Raw genomic sequence first — 26,839 nt, forward strand, 5'->3', positions numbered from 1 at the left:
GTCAGCAGAAGTAAAAGCCCAAGTTTTGGCTTAATGTCTTGAAATTTGGTGTCACGTTTTCAAGCTTGACCGTGACAACTTGACCAATTTCAACCAAATCTGTGAGATAATCAAAAGTATGAGATATCTCATTTTTCACTTCAAGGTTTGGCTGCCATCTTGAAAACAAAATAATTTATCCATTTCTTCATATCTATTTATCTTCTAGAAATGCTGATGGTTTTTAATGAAATCTGGTACCTGAGTAAATTATAGAGGCTTCCAATAAGAAAGATGAGCAGACCACTATATTATTCAAAATAAGCATTATCTGATGTGTGCAAGAGATGAAAATCACATACTTCTTCCATGAATCAGTAGCGTTCAGAGGAATCGTGCCATTTCTAATTTCACATATATCATTGCTTAGATGATATCAGATTTGTTTCCATATAGTATGATGAATTATTTGAAAATACTGAGTTTCCTTGTTTTTAAAAATTCAAGGACAATGTTTGGGAGAGGCCAGGACATTTCACTTCGAAGCAGGTCCTTTACTTTAGGAAATGTTGTCAGGTATCTTCATCCTGAATTTGATGACCTCATGGTCTCTTAGAACTTCTATGGCACTTTCAATACTTAACATGCCTCTATGTATACTACAGATACTTCTCAATTTATACAGCTTCCACAGGCAAACATGCCTACTGAACACCTGTTTCTTTTTAAACATGAAATGTTTGCTCTTCTGTTCTGAATAGCTTTGCATAAAGGGTCCTTCTGTGTGGAAGATTCTCTCTTGGGGAATTAACTCTCAACCCTCAGCTCCAAATCTCCTTTCCATTTCCTTTCTTCTTATTCAAGAATGACAAGCCATGCCCCCGTCTGCTACTAAGGGGAAGAAAATTTGTAAATACAGAACCTATCATGAACCAGGCATCAACCATATATTTTTCCCCTTAGTTTCACCTGTAAGTGGTTATTACCATTAAAAGTCATTAAGAGTGACAGATGTTTAAGTAGTTAGAAGACAAGTTGAGATACCCACATTCCATATCAGAATATATGGGTTAGATACCCAGCTATGGCTTCTGACTTCAGCTTCCTGCTACTTAAGACCTTGGGAGGTAGCAGTGATGGCTCAAGTAACTGGGTTCCTGCCACCCACTTGGGAGACCTGGCTGCAAGCTTCCACTGGGCCCTGACAATTGTGGGAATTTTGATTTGGGAGCTCTCTCTGTTCATCCATATCTGTCTGTCTGTCTATCTATCTATCTATCTATCTATCTATATCTCTTTCCACTTCCAATAAAAAGAAACTGAGAAGTAGGGAGTTCAAACTAGGTTGGGATTTGAGTTCAAGTTCATGAGACCTCAGACTTGTACATTCACCTTCTTCATGCTGCTTGAGTGGCATTGGAAGGATCTGTGTAGCACAGACACAATTTCTGTGTCTATTTCAGATTTGTGTAACACAGAGGAACTGTATCTCACTTGGCCATATGGGCTGTTGTTTTCTGAGAATCACAGGAAATATTGAACTAAATACAAAGTGGATGAAATTATGTATTTTCTTATTCTAAAATGCAATGGGCAGCCCGTGCAAGCAGCTGGTAAAAAAATCTGTGAAGACTGGATTTAGCTTAATATGAATATCCAATTAATTCCCACCATTTACCTTCTTTTTGTTTGTCTTTGAATTAGCCTGAGATTATAGTGTCCATGTGAAATTTGGACCATGTTCTTCTAAATTATAATTAGATGGTTATTGCTTTATTGGACTTATCTATTACTCCATATATAAAAGTGTTTAAACCTGAATTAAGGGGCTAGCGTTGTGGCGCAGCGGGTTAACACCAGGGCATCACATATGGGTGTCAGTTCTAGTCTCAGCTGCTCCTCTTCTGATCCAGCTCTCTGCTGTGGCCTGGGAAAGCAGTAGAAGATGGCCCAAGTCCTTGGGCCCCTGCACCCACATAGGAGACCCGGAAGAAGCTCCTGGCTCCTGGCCTCGGATCGGCGCAGCTACAGCCATTGGAGCCAACTGGGGAGTGAACCAGCAGATGGAAGACTTCTCTTTCTCTCTCTGCCTCTCCTCTCTCTCTCTGTGTAACTCTGACTTTCAATTAAATAAATAAATCTTTTTTTTTTTTTGACAGGCAGAGTGGACAGTGAGAGAGAGAGACAGAGAGAAAGGTCTTCCTATTTCCGTTGGTTCACCCCCCAATGGCCACTGCAGCCGGCGCACTGCCAGGAGCCAGGTGCTTTTCCTCGTCTCCCATGCGGGTGCAGGGCCCAAGCACTTGGGCCATCCTCCACTGCACTCCCGGGCCACAGCAGAGAGCTGGCCTGGAAGAGGGGCAACCGCGACAGAATCCAGCGCCCCGACCGGGATTAGAACCCTGTGTGCTGGCGCTGCAGGTAGAGGATTAGCCTATTGAGCCACAGCACCGGCCAAATAAATAAATCTTTAAAAAATAAATAAATAAACCTGAGTTAAGATAGACAAGTGAAAGGCCCTCTGTGTGGGATTCATAGAGTTGTCTTGACAGCCAACTCTAGTCACAAGCAGGGCCACACAGAGTTGGCCTGGTTTGTGATTGAATTTCTGGAAGGAGAAATTATAGTTCCCAGGGTCTCCTTGTAGTGGGGCTGCTGGATCAAGATGTCATTGGTTGGCTAGGTCCATGTTCTTGTGTCCAACACAAGAAAGAATTGAGAATGAAATGTAGGTAAAAGTCAACAGAGGAACAAGATGTATATGCTTGAAAAGTGAAAATACTCACTCGAGTGAATGTGATAGAGGGAGAGCTGCATTCAATGATGTTCAGGGTCATCCCTTATATAGTCTAAGAATATAAGATGAGTATACAAAGTATACTCATGCTTATACAAAGTAAAAAATTTAATTGAATATTTGCAGGGGTGGAGTTTGGGGCAGGGGTTGAGTGCTGCCTATTTCTTTCCCCTTTTTTTGGAACTCTCAGAAGTGTCATGGCATCAGGTGCATGTTGGGAGTAGGAGTGTCAGCCATGGTAATTTTATCGTAATGATGTGATAATCAGCAAAAAGTCATTGCAGAGACACAGTCAGCAGCCATGTTGCTTATATTTTTGGCCAGAACTCATTCTACAAGGCAGTTTCATGGGAACTGCAGTTTTCCCAGGGGGAGAGGGGAGAGTTTAGGGTGGAGCAGGTGAGGCTGCAGAGAGGGGCAGGCAAACTCAGCTCCTCCTTGCTAGCTGCCTACCTGCATCACCCTATCTCCTTCTGTCAGATCTCATGGTACAGACAACTCAACTCAAGAGTCAACAGGTCTCCTCATTTCTTTTTCCTTCATTACCAGAGGGGACAAAAACTGTGCAAGGTCAAGAACACACTTAACAAAAAACCCTTGTTATTGTGATACATGACATAATACACCTTTCTACTTACTAAGACAAGGACGTTTGGAGATAGATAATCCATGTTGTGGACATTGAGGTCAAGGAGTGGGATTGGAAGCAATAATTTTGTTTTGGCTACCTATTAGACATCCAGAAAGAGATCTTTAAAACTACCATGTAATAGTATAGATGTTGTTAATGTTTCATGCGGTGTCCAGTGAGAACCTGGACGTATAAAAGTTCTGGGTCACTCTAACAAGGTAGAAAGAAGCCCAGTGCTGCATGGTCATCCATGAGGATTGGTCCCAGGTTTCAGAATAAAAAGTAGGAGATTTGCGCCTTGGTTTGGCAGGTCCTTTTGGAACAGGCAAGGGATTTATGCCTATATATATGTGAAGAACTCACTCTTTATTCCCACATGCCCATGTGTTTTCTGTATGTGCCAAAAAATTATTCCAGGTATTGGCTATTTTAGGATAGACAGGAAGCCACTCATACGAAGGAGAGGAAGTAGCCATGGGAAAACTGTCGATGTGGATGGAGCTTGGAGCCCAGCCCCTGCTGACCCTTATCCCCTTCTCAGAAGAGTGGTGGTCACATACTGGGCCTCCAGCAGATCTGGCACAGGCCAGGGCCATTATGTAGGCAGGGAAGACATAGTTGTCACAGCTCCCATCTGAAACAAATGCAGATTTGCTAAGTGAAGTTCAACAGTGACCACAAGAAGGCAGGAAGAGTCCCTGAACTGAGACCCTGGAATGCAGATGTGTCAACCGCCTCTGTGGTTAGCTAACGTGAGGAAAGCCACTTGCCTTCTTTGGGCCTCAGCTTCCTCATTTGAAGGGGGAGGCATTGACCTAAATTTGTCCCAAGAGCCCCCCTGTTCCAAGCACATGAACCTATGAGCAAGAGCATTGAAGACTCCATTGTGGTTGCAGGAGTGTGAAGGCCGTTGAAGGGGAGCAATTGAAAGTTTCCTTACAGGTCCATTCTGACTCTGAGGCACTGTGGGGTCCCAGCAGGCACAATAGTATGTGGCTTCATCTGATTTAGTGACATTGTTGATGACCAGGTAAAATATGCCCCTGTCGTTCTCACGGGTCTCCAAGCGGGAATTGGGCATGTCTTGTTTGTAAATCTTGCCAAAGCCATAAAGGATCCGTTTCAAGGGCTCCCCTTCTTTTTGTTGATACCAGTGCATGATGACATTCTTGAGGGAGACTCCAGAGAGCTTGCAACTTATGTGCACTGTTCTGCCTGACTTTCCGGTAAAGGAGAGGTGACTTTGAGTTAGTCTCACATTGGTGTCTCCACCTGCAACGCAAGAAGAGAAATGAGAGGTACTGACACTGAACACGAAAGAAATGAAAGGATGAGAAAGGAGTAAGGCAACCTACAAACCCAAGCCAAAGACACAAGGAGAACCCATGGGGCGAGCATTGCCAGGAGCTATGGAGTGGACACTGTAAGGAACATGAAGGAGTTCTGAGGATGGAGTGACAGCCTTGCTCTGAAGAGGCAGGCACAGCAGGGAGGGGGGCAGGTTTATTTTCAAACCAATGAAAGTCTTTCACAGAGAGATCCGTCAGTGCTATGTTAATATGCTCTGAACATAAAGGAACTGTCAGTTCCCAGAAGACCTCATCAAACACCAGTCTTAAAATAATTCATTGCTAAGTTCTCCTTGGTAGAAATCCTCTTTTCCTTTAAGGGTTTTTTTTTTCTTTTTTCTTTTTTTTTTTTTTAATTTGACAGAGTTATAGACAGTGAGAGAGAGAGACAGAGAGAAAGGGCTTCCTTCCATTGGTTCACTCCCCAAGTGGCCTCTACGGCCGGAGCTACGCTGATCTGAAGCCAGGAGCCAGGTGCCTCTTCCTGATCTCCGTGAAGGTGCAGGGGCCCAAGCACTTGGGCCATTCTCCACTGCTCTCCCGGGCCACAGCAGAGAGCTGGACTGGAAGAGGAGCACCCGGGACTAGAACCAGTGCCCATATGGGATTCGGTGCTGCAGGCGGAGGATTAACCAAGTGAGCCATGGCACCGGCCTCATCTTTTAAGTTTTGTTTCAGATATCCTTGACATTTTTTTCACTCCTAGACACATTTTAAGAGCTGTGAGTAGCTATGCACAGCTATCATAAATAGGGGGAAAAAGTATCATTACCATATATGAGATAATAATTTCACCACCTCTTGTAGTGGTGTGTACACACGTAGGTCAGTAATTTACCCAAAGTTGATGTTTGATGAATAATACTAACAACTGGCTTAATTATTGCTTGAGAATTTGTGAAGTTATTATACTCTGTTCAAAATGAGCAAAATGTTGGAGGAAAAAAATCCTTTTGGGTCATCACCATCTATTCTTTTCCCACCCATAATTTTTAGTTTTTTAGTCAAAACTGCACTTTACGGTGTTTGGAGGACAATGTAGAAATGAACCTTAAGAGTTCCTAACTATCCCATTTTAGCTGAAATGGTTCAGTGAAGTGATTCAGTTGTAACGGGAAAGAACACAGTGATTTGTTGAACATAATGCTAAGAACTCTCCTGTATGACTTCACTGTCCCCTCAGCAGCTCTATGGGATTGTTCACACCATGGCCACAGTAAACTGGGAAAGCAGGATGGAAAACCATTAGTATCGTTCCCCACTGTCAGTGGGTGATCCTGCAAGAATTTGAAACCTAATTTTGCATCACTCAAAAGATTGTATTTTCTAGCATTCGTTCATTCAGGGTTAACAAACCATTTCCGCATTGGATTATGGCTTCCTTCCAAGGAGGCATCCTATAGACGGGGAAGCAGAAACAGTTCTGGACACTTAGAAAAGCCAGCCTTGGTCCCGAAGGCATGAGGATGGACAGTCACACTCCTAAAAGGCACATCAACAGATCATGCCCTTTGGCCTTCTGCTGAGACCCTGCTCAGGATATGTGTGCAGGAGAAAAGCACTCTGTGGACAGCTGGCAGGCCCTCTGGGAGAGAGGAAACAGGTGGTGTGCGGGTGTACACGTGTTTGCAGAGGTGTGAGTGATGAGGGGGGATTTGTTCAGTTAGGGTGAAGCATTCGCTGCTACATATCTGAACAGGCACAGTGGTAGAGCCCTGTTGGGCCTAGCAACTCGTTGTATTCTGAAGCTTGCAGACAGATCACTGCCATTTCCTGGCTTCCTGTCTTTCCCAAGTTAACACTGCATTCACAGATGCCATTTTCATTGGAGGAAGAATACAGAATTCATTTTAAAGGATGGCCTGGCTTCTGTTGACACTGGTGCCACATGGGTGGCGGGGACTCAAGAATTTGAGCCTTCACCAACTGCCCTGTAAGGTATGCATTAGTAGGAAGCTGGATTGGGGGTAGAGCAGCCGGGACTTGAACCAGACTCTCCAATACGGGATGTGGGTGTACCAAGCAGTCACTGTTAACCACTGTACCAGTGTCCTCCAATATAAGTGAAGAAGATGAATCAAAGATGCATTAAATAATTTATCCAAAGTCACAGTTAATAAGGTAAGGGTAGATGTGAAACAAAGAGTCACTAAGGAACTGAAAAATGGGGAAACATAAAATCAAAATACATGTCACTTATCACTGTGTCACTCTAGAACATTTTCTGCAAAGGGTCAAACAGTAAATATTTTAGGCCTTATACACACTCAAGTCTCAAAGAGCTATGGAGAATATGTAAACATATGGGAAGGTTGTGTTTCTTTCTTTCTTTCTTTTTTTTTTGAAAGAGTTACAGAGAGGCAGAAGCTGATAGAGAGATCTTCCATCCACTGGTTCACTCCCAAAATGGCCGCAATGGCTAGAGCTGTGCCAATCTGAAGCTAGGAGCCAGGAGCTTCTTCTGGGTCTCCCACACAGTTGCAGGGGTGCAAGGACTTGGGCCCTCATCTTCTGCTTTCCCAGGGCATAATAGAGTTGGACGGGAAGTAGAATAGCCGAGACTGGAACCAGCGCCCATATGGGATGCCGGCACTGTAAGTGGCGGCTTTACCTGCTATGCCACAGTACTGGCTCCAGGAAGGTTGTGTTTCAATACATTTTGTCAGGGGGCTGCTGGGATTGGACATGATTTACTGACAATCTGCTCCATGGTAAATGCTAATATCTGTAAGATTGATGTAGTGTTTTTTTTTTTTCCTAAAAGATATAGGATAGTAATGATCAGTTAGAAAAATACAAACAACAATTTTAAGTGTGCCTTATGTTCTAGTTATATTACATGAAAAATTTCATTATTAAACTAAAAAAATCAACAAAATGACTCTGATGTATGCAAAACTTTGAAATAATAGAATAATTTCATTTAAATGCATGAAATCTGTAATAGTACCAATAGAACCTAAAAAATGCTTGTCCTTTCAGAGACATCAACTCTTTAACTTTAGAGAATTTCTTCTCATTTATTCTTCCTCCAATATATACATTGTATATCTTACTGCACAATATTTGTGTAAAAATGGAATTAAAAGATAGGTTTACTTTAGTGCAAAAGTAATTTGAAACATATGAATAGTCCTCATCATATGCATTTTTCACAAACTTTGAAAATTCCTTGCATACATGGATTTCAAATTTTTTTGCACCAAGCTAATCTTTTATTTTCATCTTTACAGGGACTTTTGGAAGTACCGTTATATAAACCAAATCTGAATTTAACATTCTTGTTGCTCATATGTCCTGAATAGTTCCAGTTTTACATATAGTTCTTGAAAACACATTGTGCTTCGTAATTACATTGTATTTCATCACTTTAAAGCCACAGTGTCACTTCCCTCCTGTCCGTCACTTTAGTGTGACATCACATTTCCATGCCCATAAATAGCCCAGTTCTGTTGAAAAAATGGAGGGGGGTTCATCTCCTAGGATCTGACCCTTGTGTGGAAGGGCTCTCCTCTGCTCTTTTGAAGGTTAAATAGGGTCGTCTATATAAAGGACGTAGCACAAAGATTGTCAGAAGCTTAATTCCTTCTCTTCATTCAGTTCTCCCTGGAAAGGGTTTGCATTCTCAGTCTTTTTCACTCCTTTACGTGGCCCTCTCATTTTTGTTTCTATGTATGCATATTAGACAAAGGTAAGGTCTGTGAAGACTGGGCCAGGTGCTGGAGTCATTCGGATGTGGACCACTGGGGTCACGAATCACTATGGACAGGGTGTGGGACTCAGGTTTTGGATCTGCTCCTGGGAAGGGGCCAATACTGCCATGGAGCCCCCAGCGTTCCCTCATTTGCCTTTCCACAGCATCTCTGCACTTCACAGTACAACTTGATCCTTGGAAGGGAAAAATGGAGAAGGAATGTGCCACCGTTATTTCAGGGACTGTAAGTAAACTGCATGCCAGTCATTAATTTGGGCCATAATCTGACACATAATTCTGTGCTAGGACAGCCAAATTACTAAACATATTAATATAAGGAAAATTCATGAAGTAAGCATTTTTTCCTCATTGATTCCTTCCTTGTTTGATAGAAAATGGAAGAGGAGTTTTTATAGTTTGATATTTTGCCCTACTATCCCTTGAATGTCCCCAACCACTCAACTAATCACAGAATAAATATAAAATAATTCTCAATAATTTTTTATTTTGTTTATTTATAAGAGATAGTATCTTTGTTTCCTGTATAGGTATGGGGAGCATGTATTATCTTTCATTTTACTCTCTGACCTTTTATTCATGACTTTTGGTGTTTGCCAAAACAGTGAGGATCAAGGTCTTCAAGGTGTATCTGCCATGCTAAGGTCACCTGCTATGAGCGGGGCCCCCTCCAATGGAGCCGAATTGAGCCTCAAGTGTGAGTGAACTGCCTCCCCTTCCCCTAGACATAGGATTTATACTTTGATCTCTCATATACCCCCAGTAGATGACTGCTTAGTTATAGATTTCATAGCACTAGATTTCTTCAGAGTGGCCTCAGTATTCTAATGAAAGTCACGCAATTACTGTTTGGCAGATCATTCAACTCTGAAAACTCCCTATGCTCATAAACAAAATGGGAAAATAATATTGATACCTGGACACAGCCTCTCTTTTGGCAGACAAGTGCCCCCTTCCTGCCTTCATTCTGGACCTTTTGGTTACTGGAAACCTCTGTACAGTGAATTCACAAATAAAAGATTTTGCTCTGAGTCCTCCACCTTGTATTTTCTGAGTCCCCAGATAGCCTCGTTGAGTAGGAGATTGTGCCAAATCATTCTGTATTTGGGCCAAAATTGCTGACACCATGTGGGGCTCATGAGGGGGGTGCAGAATCCTACATGTCTTCCTGTAGAGTTCCGGAAGTGTTGCAGGAGGGAAGCTCGGGCTGACTGCTTAGCGGTGCACCCTGCTGTGGTTGCCCTTACCCATACAGAGAAGGATGTGGGTGGGCACAGACTGGAGGGTGATTCTTGTATAGGTTACCTTGATAACTCTAATGCTGTGTTTCATCCAGCGATACATGGCACAGTAGTACATGGCCTCATCTTCTTTCTCTAAGAAATTTATTTTCAAGTCCACAGTTGAAGTGCGAGAAATTTTACTTGCCTCAAATTTGTTGGCCTTCCCACCTAAGTTACTTTGAGTAGAACTTTTCCAAACGTACATTAGATGCTGTATACCTTCATTTGGTTTCTGCCGGTACCAGTGTATGACTTCATTATCAAAGTTTTGGATGGATGCCTTACAGGATATGTGGGCACTCTTAGCTCTTGCTCTGGAAATTGATATTTGGGGTTGCTCCAACTGCGCAAGTCCATCTGCAAGCAAAGAAGGGAAATTCCCAGAAGAAATGAAATGTGAATAAGCAACAGTGAGGAATGAATTCAGTTTCTCCCATAGACAGAAATGATTGGGGGGGAACTCACAGGCCCAGAGGGATGACAAGACGAGTGTCTCCAGGAGTGGCATCCTGTCTGCCAAGCTGGGTCCCCAGCAAGAAGGTAAGGAAACAAGGATGTTGTTAGCTGCAGCTCTCAGGTCAATGGCAGGCAGCTATTCTGGTGTCTCAGAAGGAGTGGAAGGTCAGGTGGTTTCTGGGGGTTTTTCATGATTTGCTACAGTTCTAGGTAGTTCTGGGGTTTCCAGTACCTCATGAATGCCGAGCAGTTCTGGTAACGGGCTCATTATCTGATGTGAATGTCTATTTCTGGGGGTGAGACTGGGATGGTTTTCCTGCCCACTCATTCGTCCTGCCATTCCATACTATAGAAATACTGCTTTGGGAATATGAGGAAGCACCTGCTGTGTTCTCTCCCCACGTCTATCTTTCTGTGATTGGCTGTTGACTCAGGACTCAGAGATGAAAGCTGACCTTTATTTTTCTACCAAACAAAACAAAACAAAAAAATCAGATGTTGAAACATCTCAGTGTCCTTAAGCAGTGGAGTTTTTTTTGGTGCCTTTTTTTCAGTCAACTTCATTTGTAATGGAGTGCCACCAAGAAGGGGCTAGACTGCGACTGCCAACTGATAGGTGACAGAGCAGTCTGTGAACTCAGCTTGCATTGCCCCTGGGCCTTGGACCTGACTTACCAACCTTTGTCACATGGAGGAGTATTTAAATCTTTGTTGTTCAGTATGTAATGATAAGCTTTAGGACTAGCACAGCATCTCATGTCCACTGAGGACTTCCTACCCAGCAGGCATTTCAGTAGAAGTTTTCTCATTTAACTTATCTTCTCATCAGTCCTGTGAGGTGGGTGTTCTGATCTGCATTTAATGAGTGAGGACAGTGTCTCAGGTTACTTAGCTAGTAGCTCAGGTAAGTACAGTTCAATAAGAAAGTCAGAGAAGTGACAGCTCAAGTAATCAGGTCCCTGGGTACACATCAGAGACCAGTATTGCATTCCTAGCTCCTAGCTTCAGCTTGGCCCAGTCCCAGCCATTGTAGGCATTTGAAGAATGAATCAGCAAATGGGAGCTTTCTCTCCCCCTAACCCCCCTATATATGTGTGTGTGTATGTGTGTGCGTGTGAACACAATTTAAAAAATTAAATCAGGCATTTTTATTTGAAATATATTGGTATATTTTGTTTTGCAATTAATGGGGCATCACCATGAAGATTATGGCTGATTTTACTTGTATCTGGCTTTCTGCCCAGAGGAGACTTGACTGGGGTTGTTGGAGAGAACATCAAACAAGGCAATCTATGGGGATAGGATTGGTTCTCCTGACCCTAGACTTTGGAACTGTCTCATGAACACCATGTCACAGGTGGGAGTGACTGTCAATCATGTTCATTTTTACATGCAATAACAGGCCCTTAAAATTAATATTACGGCGATAGCTACTGAGGACATGGTAACACTGTCCTAAGTGTTTTCTTATATTATTTCATCTTATTTCTCATCAGCCCAAGAGACACTAATCAATCACACTTAGATGGACAAGAAAGGTGTGGCAAAAGAGGGCTCAAACCAAACCAAGTCATGCAGCTGTTAAATGTGGGAGTTCAGACAGATAACAAATGTTCACTGCCAGATATTTTAGTACCTGTGTCAATGATGGAAACTAAAAGCCGACATTTTAGCATTTTCTATACACAATTATAACTAGTAGTATGCTTGTTGGGACCATCAGTTTTACATTCTGTGCTTTTATTCAACTTTGTATTCCAAAATATACCAAATGCTTAAAAAGATTTTATGAATATGACCTGTTACGGTAAGCATCCTCACAGACTACTTACCCCATCTGATACTGGCAGAGTTACTTAAAATATTTAACTGTTAGTTTCTGCATCTATAATGGCCTAAATATCTCTTGGACTTAAGAATTTTCCACTATCATGTGGTAATGATAACAAACATTAAGTATAGGGAATAGTACCTGACAAGTGATGACCCTTTATGATGTTTTAAATCTATATTTTCATTATTAATGAAGAGCAAGAGAAAAATTACCTTGTTTCATAATGTTGAATTATAAAAATTTTATCCTCTTTAAAATGTTTTGTATGTCTAATAATTAAGTTACAGAAAAGAAAATAGCTCACTTATCCCATCAGAAAGAAATCTATCTGAAATCTCTAGTATTTCCTTTCATTTTGTTTCTTGCATCAATATAGACATTTACATATTTAAGAATTAACTTATTCATCTTATGTGGTTTTTGATATTTAAACACTTTGACTTTTACTAATATGTCTTCAAAATGTCATTTTTAAGGCTTTTATTAAAAATTATTTATTTATTCAAAAGGCGGAGTTACAGAGAAAGGGAGAAACAGACAAAGTTCTTGCATCTGCTGATTCATTCCCCAAATGGCTGCAATGGCTATAGACAGGCCAGACTGATCTTCCCATGTGGGTGGCAGGGCCCCAAGCACTTGGGCCATCCTCTGCTGCTTTCCCAAGCACCTTAGCAGGGGGCTGGATTGGAAGTGGAGTAGCTGGGACAGGAACAAGCACCATACAAGATCCCTGCATGGCAGGCAGCAGCTTTACCTGCTAGGCCATCAAGCTGACCACAAGGCTTCTTTTTTTTCTATCATTTGAATGCAAAACATGTTATGTGCCTCTCTCCTTTTGTTTATCATTGACTTTGTCACTATTTTTTCTAAGCTGGTTTAATTTTATCTCCTGAGATCTGTTCCTCTGGGGCTACTGCCTTACTAAGGTACAGTGCTATATGATACATGATTGAGAAAATCTACACAAGGAATTTAGTAAAGATATTTTGAAAAGATTAACCCCCCATTTGCATGCATTCCTCTTAGGAAAGGTTCATCTGCTCACATTTGTTGTGTTCCTTCAGTCATTGATTTCAGTGCAGACTCACAGTCCAGTTCAAAAAGCATGACTCCGGGGCTGGCGCTGTGGCTCACTTGGTTAATCCTCTGCCTGCTGCACCAGCATCCCATATGGGCACCGGGTTCTAGTCCTGGTTGCTCCTCTTCTTGTCCAGCTCTCTGCTGTGGCCCGGGAGGGCAGTGGAGGATGGCCCAAGTGCTTGGGCGCCTGCGCTCACATGGGAGACTGGGAGGAGGCACCTGGCTCCTGGCTTTGGATTGGCACAGCGCAGGCTGTAGCGGCCACTTAGGGAGTGAACCAGTGGAAAGAAGTCCTTTCTCTCTATCTCTCTCTCTCTCTCTCACTGTCTAACTCTGTCAAAAAAAAAAAAATGACTCCTTGTCCATTAAGCTTCAACTTTTCAAGTTTTCATTTCTTTAGTGCAAACTAGGCCAATGACCCTTGTGTTGCAGAGGGGTTGTCTTGACTGTGTGTGCTAGCAGAGGCATGCCATGATTTCCTGGCAGAGCCGGCCCCTGGCTACCTGCCGACAGCTCTGGATGCCCTGTGCTCTCAGTCTTCACTTCATTAGGAAATCGTGTCAAGTGAGAACCGCTGTGTAGGCACAGCCCACGACGGCTTCCTGGAAAGCCCAGGCAGCTCTGCAGAGGAAGCGAGCCCGAGGCCGGAAGCCCCGCTGGGGAGTTGAAATGGTTGCCTGTTTTGGGAAGGATGTGGGTGGGCACAGACCCTGGGAGATCTTGTGCAGATTGCCCTGGTGGTTCTAGTACTGTGAGACCCAGCCAGCACAGTAGTAAGTGGCCACATCTGCTTTTTCTATGAAGTTTACAGTAAGGATTGAAGTGGAAGTTTGAGAATCCTTTTTTGCTTCAACTTTGTTGCGCCTCCCACCCAAGTTAGCTTGAGCTGGGGTTGTTGTTGAGGAAACCTGAATTAGGTGCTCCAAAGCCTGATTGGATTTCTGCCTGTACCAGTGAATGGCTTCACTTTCAAACGTTGAACTTGATACCTTGCAAAATATTGCAACACTTTTCTGTACTTCCGCGGAAACGGATATCTGGGACTGCTCCACTCCGGATAATCCAAGTCCAGCTGTAAGTAAAAGAGAATGGACAGTGAACATCTGAGAAGAGAAGAAGGAGGCACTGGAGAATTACTGTAGCCACTAATCTAGACAAAATGGCCAGACTGACTCACAGGCCCAGAAGGAGAAGAAGAGCAGTGCTGCCAGCAGCGGCATCCTGCGTGATGGCGATGGTGTGTCCTCAGGGGAAGGCAGGAGAATGAAGACCTGTGGCCAGGTGCTCGGGGCTGTGGCAGCAGGGCGGGGCCTGAATCAGGGTCAGGGGAGGAAGTGGTGCACGCGACTGTTCCTTGGACCTTCCGTGCTGGCTGCAGACTGCCCACTAGGCCTCGTGTTGGCCCCACATAGCTTAGGAAAGAACTGCTGGGCTCCTAGGGCTCTTTGAATGCAGGTGAGTGGCCAGGAGGTGCCTTAATTTCTATGGAGATGAGAAGGGTTTCTATTTGCCTACAAGCTATTTTATGAGCCCTTTTTCTCAATATCATCTTTCAAAATATTGCATATTTAACATTAACTTTCATAATAGCGAATGTTTAATGAGCATTACCATTTGTTAGACTTCTTTTCTACATGTTCTTCACCTTTCTGGTCATTAGAACAATCACATACTGTGGGTCCTTGTAGTTTTCATTTTATACAAATGATGTTCATGAGGAACAGAAGAGCAAAGTGATTCAGTAAAACAATTGATAAGTAGAAATGCTGTTTTAAAATATTTATTTTATTTGAAAGGGAGGAAGGAAGAGAGAGAGAGGGAGGACAGAGGGGGGAGGAGGGACATAGAGAGAGAGAGAGAGAGAGAGAGAGAGAGAGAGAGAGAGAGAAATAGAGAGAAAGAGAGAGATCCCTCATTCCGTGCTTCACTTCCAAAATGCATGCAATAGTCAGGGCTGGACCAGGCTAAAGTTAGGAACTGGGAACTCTATCCAGATTTCCCACATAGGTGGTGAAACCCAAGTACTCGAGTCAACATCTGCAGCGCTCTGGGGTGCACATTACTAGGGATCTGGAATACAGAGTAGAGCCAGGCATCAAACCCAGGCACTCCAATATGGGATGCAGCCATCCCAAGCAGCAGCTAAACCACTTCACCAAATGCCTGTCCCAGAGCATGCTGGAACATTAATAATGACATTCATTGAAGAAGCTCAGAAATATTGTCAAGATACAAATTTAAATGTCCGTGGTCATATGACCAAGGCCAGCTACTATGAACATTATGGTATATTACCTCTTAGATGTTTTTCGCTGTAGACACATGGATATTAATTACTATGCTTTTGTTGGTTACAAATGTCTTCATGTGTACAGGACTTTCCATTTCTCTTTATCCAGCTCATCTTACCTGCCGAGCACCTTCTCCCAGCACTGAAGTGTTTTCTCATGGCTGCAGCTGTTAACCGGCCGAATCGCACTTAGGAGCTGCCTGGCTCTGCCAACAGGTGACTGTCTTTGTGCCTCGGCTCCCCCATCTGAAAATGGCTATAACAACAATGAAAATCTAACGCAGATCAGATGGCTAAACACACCTAGTCCATTTCTGGACATACAGAAAGCTTTAAGTAACTATTAGATAGTATTCTTATTGATATAGTTTTAAGTTTAAATTTCTCCTACTCTCAACTGTTATCCTTCCAATGCTGTAGTGACCACTCTGAAGCAGCCACCAGGGTAAGTCAAGGAAAACCAGTCAACTACTGTTAGTATTTCGTTTTCTTTACTTGAACTTTTTCACTTCCATTTTGTGCTTTCCACATTTTTTAAAAGTAAATGTGGGGGTAAATCAGAGTTCCTTTAGCTCTGGATAGTAGATGTCCTCGACATTCATATTCAGCTCTGTGATGTCCCACATGGGGCAGGTGTGAACTTGAATTGGGTCTTCCAGAGGAGAAAGGAGAGGAAGCAACTGGCATGGGCGGCTGGATTCTCCTCCTGAAGTGGTAGCCTTGCTGCCCCTCCCTCACAGGTACTGTTTCTGTGCTCAGTACTGGAAGGTTGGGTAATGAGGAGGCAGAGGGTGACAGACTTGAAGGCCCTAGAGTACCAGTAGAAGGACTCATAGGAGTGGGACACTGATGGGTGCTGCAGCTAAGCCCGGTCTGCAGGTGTTGGCTTGGGGCCCTGGATGCTGCCACTGCTGGTGCAGCCATGCCCACACTGGAGGTCACCAGGGCCCCAAGTCTTCATCACTGACAGGCCCTTCCACACCCTGCAACTCCAGCAGGTGTGTGTGTGTGTGTGTGCAGGGGACAGGGGCTGGCTGTAACACCCAGCAGTATTCAGTTCTACCTGGGATAGAAGGATGAGAAAACATATCTGATAGTTTTCTTGTCTATAGTGGGAGACCAATTCACTTTCACCAAGTCTGATAAGGTGGGAAATTCTCTAAACACAGGGAGGATTGCTCAGAGGCAAAAGGAAGACACATGGCCCTTCAGACCCACATCTCCTTTTGTTTAATAATTGTTTCAAACAAGGAAGTGAGCAAAGGCAGAAATTATAATTTACTCATTATTGTGAACATTGGTGGAAAATATGTGTTTTAATTTTGCTTTATGTACTTCTGATATTAATAGCTGCCACTCATTGAGAGCCTTCTATGTGGCAGGCACTGTGCTGCGGACACTTTTGTTCTTATCTATCAGGTGAGTGTTCTGTATATTGTACCCATTTTTTCAGATGGCAAACGGAGCCCTTGATAAAGAGTTTAGGCTGGTGCCGCGGCTCACTAGGCTAATCCTCCGCCTGCAGTGCCGGCACCCCGGGTTCTAGTCCCGGTTGGGATGCCGGATTCTGTCCCGGTTGCTCCTTTTCCAGTCCAGCTCTCTGCTGTGGCCTGGGAGTGCAGTGGAGGATGGCATGGGAGACCAGGAGGAAGCACCTGGCTCTTGGCTTCTGATCAGCGCAGTGCGCCAGCCACTTGCGGGGTGAACCAACGGAAAAAGGAAGACCTTTCTCTCTGTCTCTCTCTCTCTCTCACTGTCTAACTCTGCCTGTCAAAAAAAAAAAAAAGCGTTTAGTTCAAGATTTAGCAGGAGTAAGTGTCAGAACAGGAATCCTGGCCCTAGAATGTATTTTCCTAACAAGATACTGTTTCTTCCACAGATGCGTATATATCCTTTCCTTTTAAGGCTCTAGAATACATGTTCTAGAGTTCATTATAAGACAGACTTTGTGCTTTTTCACTGCTGCTTGCAAATATTCATTTATTCCAGCAAGCGTTTATGAGGATCCACTTTAGGAATCCTGCAGATCCTGGGGATGTCACAGAAATTGGAGACAGAGGTTGGTGCTAATCATGTGTTGCTGACTTTCTCACAGCACTCACATTCTTCTTAGTTAATTTGGTGCAGTACCTGGAATGCACAGTTTCAATCTCAATGAGGTGGAGTGGCCACTCTTCACTAGATTTCCCTTCTTAGTCAGTGTCATCCACACTTCCTGGAAATCTCGGGACAAGTGAATGACTGGTGGCTCCTGCCCTACCTGGGCTGCTCTCTACATTTCTCGGGCAGAAACACTGCCAAGAGGAAATCAGGGCAACTGGAATTCAGAGCTGGGAGCTGGTATCATGTTGGCATGGCTGGCCGCGGTTTAATTCTTTTCTGACTGCCCTTAGGACTGAAGTGCCTTTCAGAGAAAACCAGGGGGTGAGGCTCAGGGCCAGGGATGCCCAGGTGGGAAGGATTCAAGTTCAGAACTGAAGATGGACTTTTGGATTGATTTTGGCTTCTCTAATAGTTTGAACCCATTTGTACCTGGCTTTGTCTATTTTGGGGGGCTATATGTGTAGTATTGCAGTGGAAGTGGTGGGCTCTCTCAATTCTTCCTATTATTTGTTCTTCTCACCTGACTGCTTTTGACCAGCTGTTGTAATTGATCACATACTTCTCGGATGCCCTAGGCCCTGATTAGTTATTGTAGATACCTGTGTACGGCCAAGGTAGCAGGTGTAAGGTTGAGAACTTACATGGGTATTTTAGTCCTTCTTTTCTGCTGTGTATATATGCGTTTCTGGCTTTGTAGGTTTGAGTAAACTAGAGAGACAAAGAGAGAGAGAGGGAGAGGAGAAAGAGAGAGAGAGAGGCTGAAGGAGAGAGAGAAAAAAATAAGACATACTTTTCAGTAGCTACCTGAAACATTAAGTGGAAGCATTGCATAGCTTCTTGATGCTCTCACATAACCTAAACAAAGAGAAAAGAGCAATCGCTTGTGATTGGCATCTTTTCTACTCTGTCTTTGCCCTAAGGATAAGTGGGCAGCCTCAGGTCTATGGCAGGGAAGGAAACAGGTCAAGCAGAGGCCAGCATTCATGCCCTTTCTGAGGTTTCTGATTTATCTGGATAAACATTTGTCAGGTTGCAGTAACAACAAACTCCCCAGCTCACTTACAGATAGAGAGATGGCAGGCAGATAGAAATGATTTGGATTCTTGAATTTCCTTTTGTCTGTTTTCTTTCCCTAACCCAAGATACTTAATCTGTCCCATAGTATTTTTACAGACAGCTCTTCCTAAACACATCCTTTGAAAGAAGTTGTTTTCCAAGTTTCCCTTCCCACTCTACCTTCTCTGTGTAGCTCCTTCCCCATTCTCAGCTTTCACTATTCTGGGGGTGGTGGGGGGACATTACACCTCCATCTCCATCCACACCTGACTCCTGAACCCCACGTGGTGGTATCCGTGGAGGAGCCATCATCTTCAACTGCAATTTGCCTAACACAGGACCTCAAATTGAATTGGCCAGAGGGAATTCACTCCCTCCCAACCCATCCTTTCTTTCTATCTCAGGGAACAACATTACCACCCTCTTTACCGAAGCCAGGAACCTGAGCACCAAGCTCAGTACTCTCTTCTAACTCTGCACTCTGATGATGCCTGTGGATTCTGCCTCCTGAATATGCCAAGGTTCACCATTGCCTCCAAACCAGCCTTCTCCATGCCCCCAGTCCCGCCTCTACACCCACCTGCCCCACACTGTAGGACTCATTAAGTCACTACGCTACTTCAAATTCTTGATTCTGTGGATAAACTCCAGAGTGCTTAAGGTCTGAAGCTCTGTGGTATGACCTCCTCCTCACCTTTCCATTGTAAGCTACTCTACCTAGGGTTGCATGATCCACTTCCACAGATTCACTGGCAGTCTTCCTGCCTGCCCTGCTGCACAGCCCAGCTTCTGTTCACAGTTTTGGCTTACTTTTGGGCACTATTTCTCCCAGGAAGCTTCCTTCACTCAGAAGACAGGATGGATGTGCTTCCAAATTCTTGCTTGCTTGCTGTCTATGATTTATTATATTTATTTAAAAGGCAGAGTTACACAGAGAGGTAGAACTTCCATCTGCTGGTGGACTCCCCAAATGTCCACTATAGCCAGGGCTGAGCCAGGCCAAAGACAGGAGTCAGGAACTTCATCCAGGTCGCCCACGTGGCCCAGGTAGGCAACCTGGGCCATCCTCTTCTGCCTTCCCAGGCACAGTAGCAGGGAACTGGGTTGGAGGTGGAACAGCTAGGACTCAAATGGGCACCCATATGGGATGCTGGTGTCTCAAGTGGCAGCTTAACCCACAATGCCAGCCCCTCCAATTACTTTCTAGTAGCCCCCTAAGGCTTCCATTCTCATAGACTTTTTTTTTTAAGATTTGTTTATTTATTTGAAAGTCAGAGTTTCACACAGAGAGAAGGAGAGGCAGAGAGAGAGAGAGAGAGAGAGAGAGAGAGAGAGAGAGAGATCTTCCATCCTCTGGTTCACTCCCCAATTGGCTGCAATGGCTGGAGCTGTGCTAATCTGAAGCCAGGAGCCAGGAGCTTCTTCCAGGTGTCCCATGCAGGTGCAGGGGCCCAAGGACTTGGGCCATCTCCTACTGCTTTCCCAGTCCACAGCAGAGAGCTGGATCGGAAGTGGAGCAGCTGAGACTCGAACCAGCACCCATATGGGATGCCGGCACTGCAAACGGTAGCTTTACCCACTATGCCACAGCACCGACCCTCTCATAGAACTTTGTGTCCAAGCCTCTGCCTCTTTTCTCACTGCACTTTCTTATCAGACCCTGGATCACAGAGGACAACAAATTTTAAAGGTAATTTTTTAAATTACCTTTAAAAAAAAGATATATTTGTTTGAATATTTGGAAGAAGAAAGAAACAGAGAGATCTTCTAACCCCTGATTCCTGAGTGAATGGCCCAAGAACTTGGCCCCTGCCACCCACATGGGAAACCTAGATGGAGTTACAGGCTCCTAGCTTTGGTCTGGCCCAGCTCCATCTGTTGTGGCTATTTGGGGAGTAAAATAGCAAAAGGAAGATATCTCTCCTCCTCTCACACACTTCATCTCTGTAACTCTGTCTTTCAGTTAAATAAAATAAGTCTTATACAGTTGAACAAGAGAATAAAATAAGTATAAATATGTAGAAGAAAAAATCATCTGAAAATGATAATTAAAAAATCTGAGAGTCCATTAAAATATTAGAAATATAAAAACATGATGATTTACACAAAAGTAAATAACTTTTTCATGAGGATGTCTTTAAAAAGTTTGTGGAAAATGCAAATCATGGGAAAACTATGCATATATTTAAAAATTTGTTACAAAAAATAGACATCTCTTAATTCCATTTTTTACAAAGGTTCTGAGGTCTTCATATACATCAAAAGCAGTTAGGCACTACCAGTCATCTCCCCACACACCCATCTGGGTCTAGAATTGTGCATCAGGATCTTAGTCACTGCAAGGATCCCAAGAACCAACCTGCCATCCAAAGAAATCGACTGCGTCATTTGTTTGTGAAGTGGAGATGAAAGAAAAGCATCTCAAATTGCTGGGGTGCCCTGTAAGGATGGGTCTCTAGAGGTGACAGCAGCCACATTTCTTGACACCTGGGGCAGCTCAGAAAATGAGGATACCAAATGGGACAAAGCTGAATTAAGAGACAAAGAAATGGGGAAAGAGGTGGTTCTGCCACTTTCAAATTTCAGGATGCCACCAATTGCAAAGCCTATATGACCCCTGCCTTATTGTAGCCCTGCTATATATGAAAATATATATAAACATGCTGATTAGAGAATGCATCCTGAGACTTTGTCCCAGAAACCAAATTAAATGCTTTTCTTCCAGTCCCTAAGAGCAGAAAGAACTGTGCTGTCAGCAGGTGGCTGGGCTAAGACTTGGATATGCGAGTTTGGGCTTTAGGAAAACCCCAGGGTGGAGGGTGCAAGGGTAGGATCATGGGGCAGTGTGAAGCATCAGGAGGGGACTGGGATGTAGGCACAGAGGTTAGGTGTTGGGCTCAAGGTTTCTCTTTGTTCAGAATACAGCACAGTCAGAAACAGGAAGTGAGATGGGGCTGGCCTGTCTTGAGTACCAGGAACAACCACAAGCACAATTCTCAGTATACTTTAGGGCAGATGTGAATCGCTGTGCCAGTCCAGACAGCACAGTAATACACTCCAGAGTCACTTTCTTCCAGATTTTGTAGTACAAAGTTACAGCTCCTTCCTGAGCCTTCATAAGCATGGTATTTCCCAGGACTGAATCCTGAATCCACTGTAGAACTGGACCAGGAGAAGTCATAGTAGAGAAGGCGCTGTGGGGCCTTCCCCTCCTGGAACCGGTACCAATGGATGTAGCCACTTTGTTGAGGAATACTACAAGTGACTGTAACAGATGACCCAGTTGGCTTGGTGACCACTGTCATGGTCTTCTCTGAGTTGGAAGATGTTTGACTGCCTGCGATAGTAAAAATAATGAACAATGAGAAACAGGTACTGGCAATTCTTTAGTATGAACTCCCAAGTAAGAGAGAGAAGAAATCCCATTAGCATTTATGCAACCTGCTTACCAGGAGACAGGACAGCTACAAGCAGGGCTACAGTCCACAGCATGCCTTGTTCTCCTGGTCTCAGAAGGGAAGGGATCTGGTGATAAGGGGAGCAGAATGCCCTGTCAAAACTCTAATCCTGCACAGAAAAGGAGGGGCCCCAGTGAGGGAGTTGCAGCTGGTCTTCCTGACAGGTGTCAGAGCAGGGAGAGTACCAGGCAGGGCCTACCTTAGAAGGTAGCCACGCCTCTACCCAGAAGGGGTGAGTGCAGAGGGAGGTAGCCCTGCCTCTGCTTCTACCCCCTTCTCTTCACCCTCCTGTGGCAGCTGAGGGCAGGCCCTCCCCAGAAGCAGGTGTGTGAGGACCACAGAGACCCCAACCTGAGGCAGGTTGAGGGCAAACAGGGTGGAAAGCAGACCCCTTGGTGAAGACTGCCAGCTCCCCTGGGGCCAGCATCCCAGGTGAGGCTCACTTGTCTGCAGGTCTCAGTCCCAGAGTGGGGGTGGTGCTGCCAGGACCTTGTCCTGAGATGCAGCTTCCTTCCTGCTACCCTGACCCACCTTCCCCAGCTCTGGAGTGAACTTTAGGGAGACCTCCAGTTGCCAATCTGAGAAGCTTTGCATCTACCTTCTCCAAAGAATTGTGATCAATCCTGTTGGCTACCATGCTGGTGGCATTTAAGTGGTACCTGTGCAGATTTCCACCACCACATTTATGGATGTATTTGGTAGTGTGCTAGAGAGACTCAGTAAAACTAGAACAACATTGCAGTTCCACTGCTGTCACTGTTTCAGCATCTCTCAGGTAATACATCGCTGATAGCATGAGCGAGCTCATCAGTGAGTAAGTAGGGGCCTGTGTGGGTCTCCTCTTGCCCTGAGGAATCCCAAGGGGAAGGACCAGAAGCTGCTGTGTGAATGGCTCTGCGAGCCGAATGCCCTGGGCCCCAAGCAGAGGGCAAACTCCAGTGCCTTGGAGACTGGGAGTTCTTTGCCGGAACTTCATGCTCATGTTTTAAAAATGAGAAAGCACAAAATTCCCATTTCACTGCAGTGGAAATAAAATTCTTAAAACAGAAGAGTTATAAACTAAGCCTGACAGAATGTAGAAGAACTATAAAGCTAGTGCAATAAAAGGAGTGCAGCGCTTGGCACTAGAATATAAAGATTCACGGGACAGAAATCCACTTACATGCAATATCTTAACGTAGGATGAAGTTGCACATTCAGATCAGCAAGGAATCATTCAGTATGCCACACATTCTGCTTTGGGAATTGGTTCACCATATAGAACCAAGTCCTGTGAAACAGCTACCTTATAACTTACAAACAGAAGTTTAAATGTAATGAATCTGAAATCAGAAAACCCTTAGAATATATGTAGACAAATGGCATATAATTTGTGGGTTAAATAGACCTTATCCGTGTCTGGCAACACAACAAGAAACCTTAGTGAAAATTTTGTAGTTGTTTTTTTAAAGAACTTCAAAAACTAACATTCAAATTTCTTTTCATCAATGTGTGCTAAAATAACTAAGTAGTAAGTGGGGGAAGCCTTTTCAGTATAATAGCCAGGAGCTAACGTCTCTACCATGGTCTTCAAGACTCTTCCAAACCAAAAGGAACACTTAATGCTCCATAAGAGCAAAGGACAAGGAGCATAAAAAGGCAACTGACACAAGAGAAATGAGCTTGTGAAATAAGGCTGACTCTCATTAGAGATAGCAACATGCAAACTTAATTAACCAAACTCCATTTTTGTTTTTTTTAAACCACGTGGCAGGGATTGAAATCTCTCCCACTTCAAGCAGCATGACATCAGGAAAGTCGGCTTGCCCCTCTTTGCCCTAGTTTCTTACCTGTTAATTCAGTGATACTTTTGGTAGGGTTTCTGGGAAGATCAAATGAGATCATATATGTAACATGCTTACCACAGTAGCTACCTGAGAATGAGTGCCAAAAATGTGATACTTAACATAAAAGCAAATAACTTTCCAATGAGGACATCTTTAAAAAGTTTATGAAATTTGAGTATTATGGCAAAATTATGCATGTATTTAAAAATCTATGACAACACAATACATTTATCTCTTAATTCCATTTTTCCATGGATGTTCTCAGGTCCTCTTGTATGTGTAGAAAAGAGTTAGGCACTCCCAGTCATCTACCTCACACCCATCTAGGTCTAAAGTTGTGCCTAAGATGATTATAGTTCAGTGTTTCCAAACTGGAGTTGAAAGGAAAGTGTCTCAGTTTGCTTGGATGACATCTGTACGGATGGGTCTCTAGAGGTCACCACTGGCATGTTTCTTGACACCTGGCGCAGCTAAGAAAATGAGGATGTCACATGGGAAAAAACTGAGATAAGAGATGAAAAAATGGACAAGGCGGTTCTGATGCTTTCAAGCTCTGGGTGCCATCAACTCCCAGGCCTATAAGACCCCCTGCCTTACTCTGCCATTTGAAACCAAACATTCCTAACTATTACAGATACAAAGCTTAAAAACATAAACATGACAGCACTCTTTAAAAAACTGAAAATTCAAGCACAACTATTTGAAGCTTTACCAAGTCAACCCTCAAGTTCTCTTTGGTAATAAGATTTTGAATTAATAAAATGTGATACATTCACAGTACAGAATGCCAATGAGTAATTCAAGGCATGCATACGAGCAGGAGTAACTATTCAAAAGTGTACTGTGAAGTACAGAAAACGTCATGGACTGGAATATGCATCCTATTTTATGTCTTGAGGCATGATGGAAATTGTTCATTATTTGTGAATACATGCCCTTGCAGCATGAGTGAGACATGGTTGGTGGTTACATTGGGAGGGGAAAGGAAAGGATGGGCTTGGGAAAAGAAACCCAGAGTCTTCAGCTAAATCAAATCATTATGAAAACATGAAGCAAATGTGTTAAAATGTGAAGATTTAACAAAACTAAGTAATAGGTACCTCAATATTTGTTTTCTTATTCACTCTAACCTTTGGTATGATTGAAATATTTCATGAAGCTTAGAAGTGAGAATATGTGCCAACCACCAGCCTTCCCATAATGCTCTCCTGAAGATGTCCCATAAGACCCTAGGTGACCTTGTCTGTCTCAGAAACTAGTTAAATGCTATTCTTCCAGCCCCTAGGAGAGTAGAAGGAACTCAGCTGAGTGCTGGACCACTGGGCAAAGGCCTGGAGATGGGAGTTCAGTCTTTAGGAAAGGGCTGGGATGGAGGATGCAGGGGTGGGGACCTGGAGGCAGCGTGAAGGCATTGAGAAGGTTGTGGGATGTAAGCTCTGGGGTTTGGTGTTGGGCTCCGAGTTTATCTTTGCTCAGAGCAGAGTCAGAAACAGGAAATGAGATGGGGCTGGCCTATCTCGAGTACCAGGAACAACCACAGGCACAATTTTCAGTGTAGCATAGGGCAGGTCGGAATCACTGTGCCGGTCCAGACAGCACAGTAATACACTCCAGAGTCACTTTCTTCCAGGTTTCGTAGGAAAACGTTATAGCTCCCCTGTGTGCTTTTATCAGCGTGGTATTTCCTTGCATCAAATCCTGAATCCACTAAAGATCTGGAACTGCTGACGATGTAGTAGAGAACGCGTTGTGGGGCCTTCCCCTCCTGGTACCGGTACCAGTGGATGTAGTTACTTTGTTGAGGAATACTACAAGTGACTGTAACAGATGACCCAGTTGGCTTGGTGACCACTGTCATGGTCTTCTCTGAGTTGGAAGATGCTTGACTGCCTGCAATGGCAACCACAAAAACAATGAGAAAATGATAATTCTTTAGTATGACCTCCATGGAGAGAGAGAGAGAGGGAGAGAGAGGGAGAGAGAGGGAGAGAGAGAGAGAACTCACATTAACATCTATGCAACATTCTTACCAGGAGGCAGGAAAGCTACAATCAGGGAGAGTGTCCACAGCATGCCGTCTTCTCTCAGGCCTTAGAAGGGAAGGGATGAGGTGATAAGGGAAGAAGAAAACTCTAATCCTACTCAAAAAAGAGGACCCAGGGAGGTGAGTTGGAGGGAGTCTTCCTGACTGAAGTCACAGCAGGGAGAAGTAACAGGCAGGGTCTCTCTTAGAAGACACCCAAGCTCTTTACCCAGAAGAGGCCACTGCTGACAGGAGAAACCTGGTCTCTACTTCCGCCCATTTCTTGAGCGCCCTCCTGTGGAAGCTGAGAGAAAGTCCTGCCCTGAGGTAGCGCTGTGAGGAGCACCGAGTGCTCAGTCTGTAGCTCTGTGGTGCAAATGCAGTTAGAAGCAGAACCCTTGGTGATGCTTGCTTGTTCCACTCTGCAGTGTGCAGTCCCGCAGCAGGCTCCCTTCCCTGCAGCTGGCAGAGTCATTGTGTGAATGCGGCTGCCATGACCTTGTCCTGAGATGGAACGTCTTTCCTATCGCTCTGACTCACCTCCATGGACCTCTGTAAGTAGACCAGGGACATCTTCAACAGCACATCTGAGAAGCTGTGATCTACCTTGTTAAAATAAATTGAGACCCATTATGTTGACTACTTCTGACGCCCCTCAAAGGTAAATGCCTTTGTGTGCATGCCTGTGCGTGTGTGTGTGTGTGTTTGCACTCAAGTTGATTTGTTAGAAGATTTCTGATCATCCTCAAGTACTGTTAAAAGGCACCCCATGGTTGGGCTGCAGGATTTAGTATACTATCCAAGAAAAAGTATACAGCGCTGTGTCGTGCAATATTTGGGATATACTTAATATAAAAAATGTTATTGATCAAGAATTCAAATTTACCTACATTTTATTTGGCAAACCTACATTCAGAATGTGTACTGATGTTGATTTGGGGATGATGGGTGGAAGGATAGGT

The 26,839-nt window shown here is 43.9% G+C and overlaps 1 protein-coding gene and 2 gene segments (V, D, J or C); all 3 read right to left on the reverse strand.

Moving 5' to 3' along the window:
- LOC133749644 (T-cell receptor gamma chain C region DFL12) overlaps positions 1-25,927 on the reverse strand; it is a 40,229-nt gene extending 14,302 nt beyond the window's left edge. Inside the window, exons 1-3 of the mRNA XM_062178917.1 lie at positions 25,885-25,927; positions 25,434-25,744; positions 23,259-23,264 (exon numbers count right to left, since the gene is read on the reverse strand). Coding sequence (XP_062034901.1) covers positions 23,259-23,264; positions 25,434-25,744; positions 25,885-25,927 — 360 coding nt within the window. The remainder of the gene's footprint in view (positions 1-23,258; positions 23,265-25,433; positions 25,745-25,884) is intronic.
- Positions 13,865-14,364, reverse strand: LOC133749949 (probable non-functional T cell receptor gamma variable 10). The segment is given in 2 exon segments: positions 13,865-14,193; positions 14,299-14,364. Coding segments are annotated over 2 exon segments (372 nt in total).
- LOC133749950 (T cell receptor gamma variable 4-like) lies at positions 21,567-22,160 on the reverse strand. The segment is given in 2 exon segments: positions 21,567-21,907; positions 22,020-22,160. Coding segments are annotated over 2 exon segments (384 nt in total).
- Positions 25,928-26,839: the final 912 nt, after the last annotated feature.

This window comes from Lepus europaeus, chromosome 20, assembly GCF_033115175.1.
Source record: "Lepus europaeus isolate LE1 chromosome 20, mLepTim1.pri, whole genome shotgun sequence".
Lineage (NCBI taxonomy): Eukaryota > Metazoa > Chordata > Mammalia > Lagomorpha > Leporidae > Lepus > Lepus europaeus.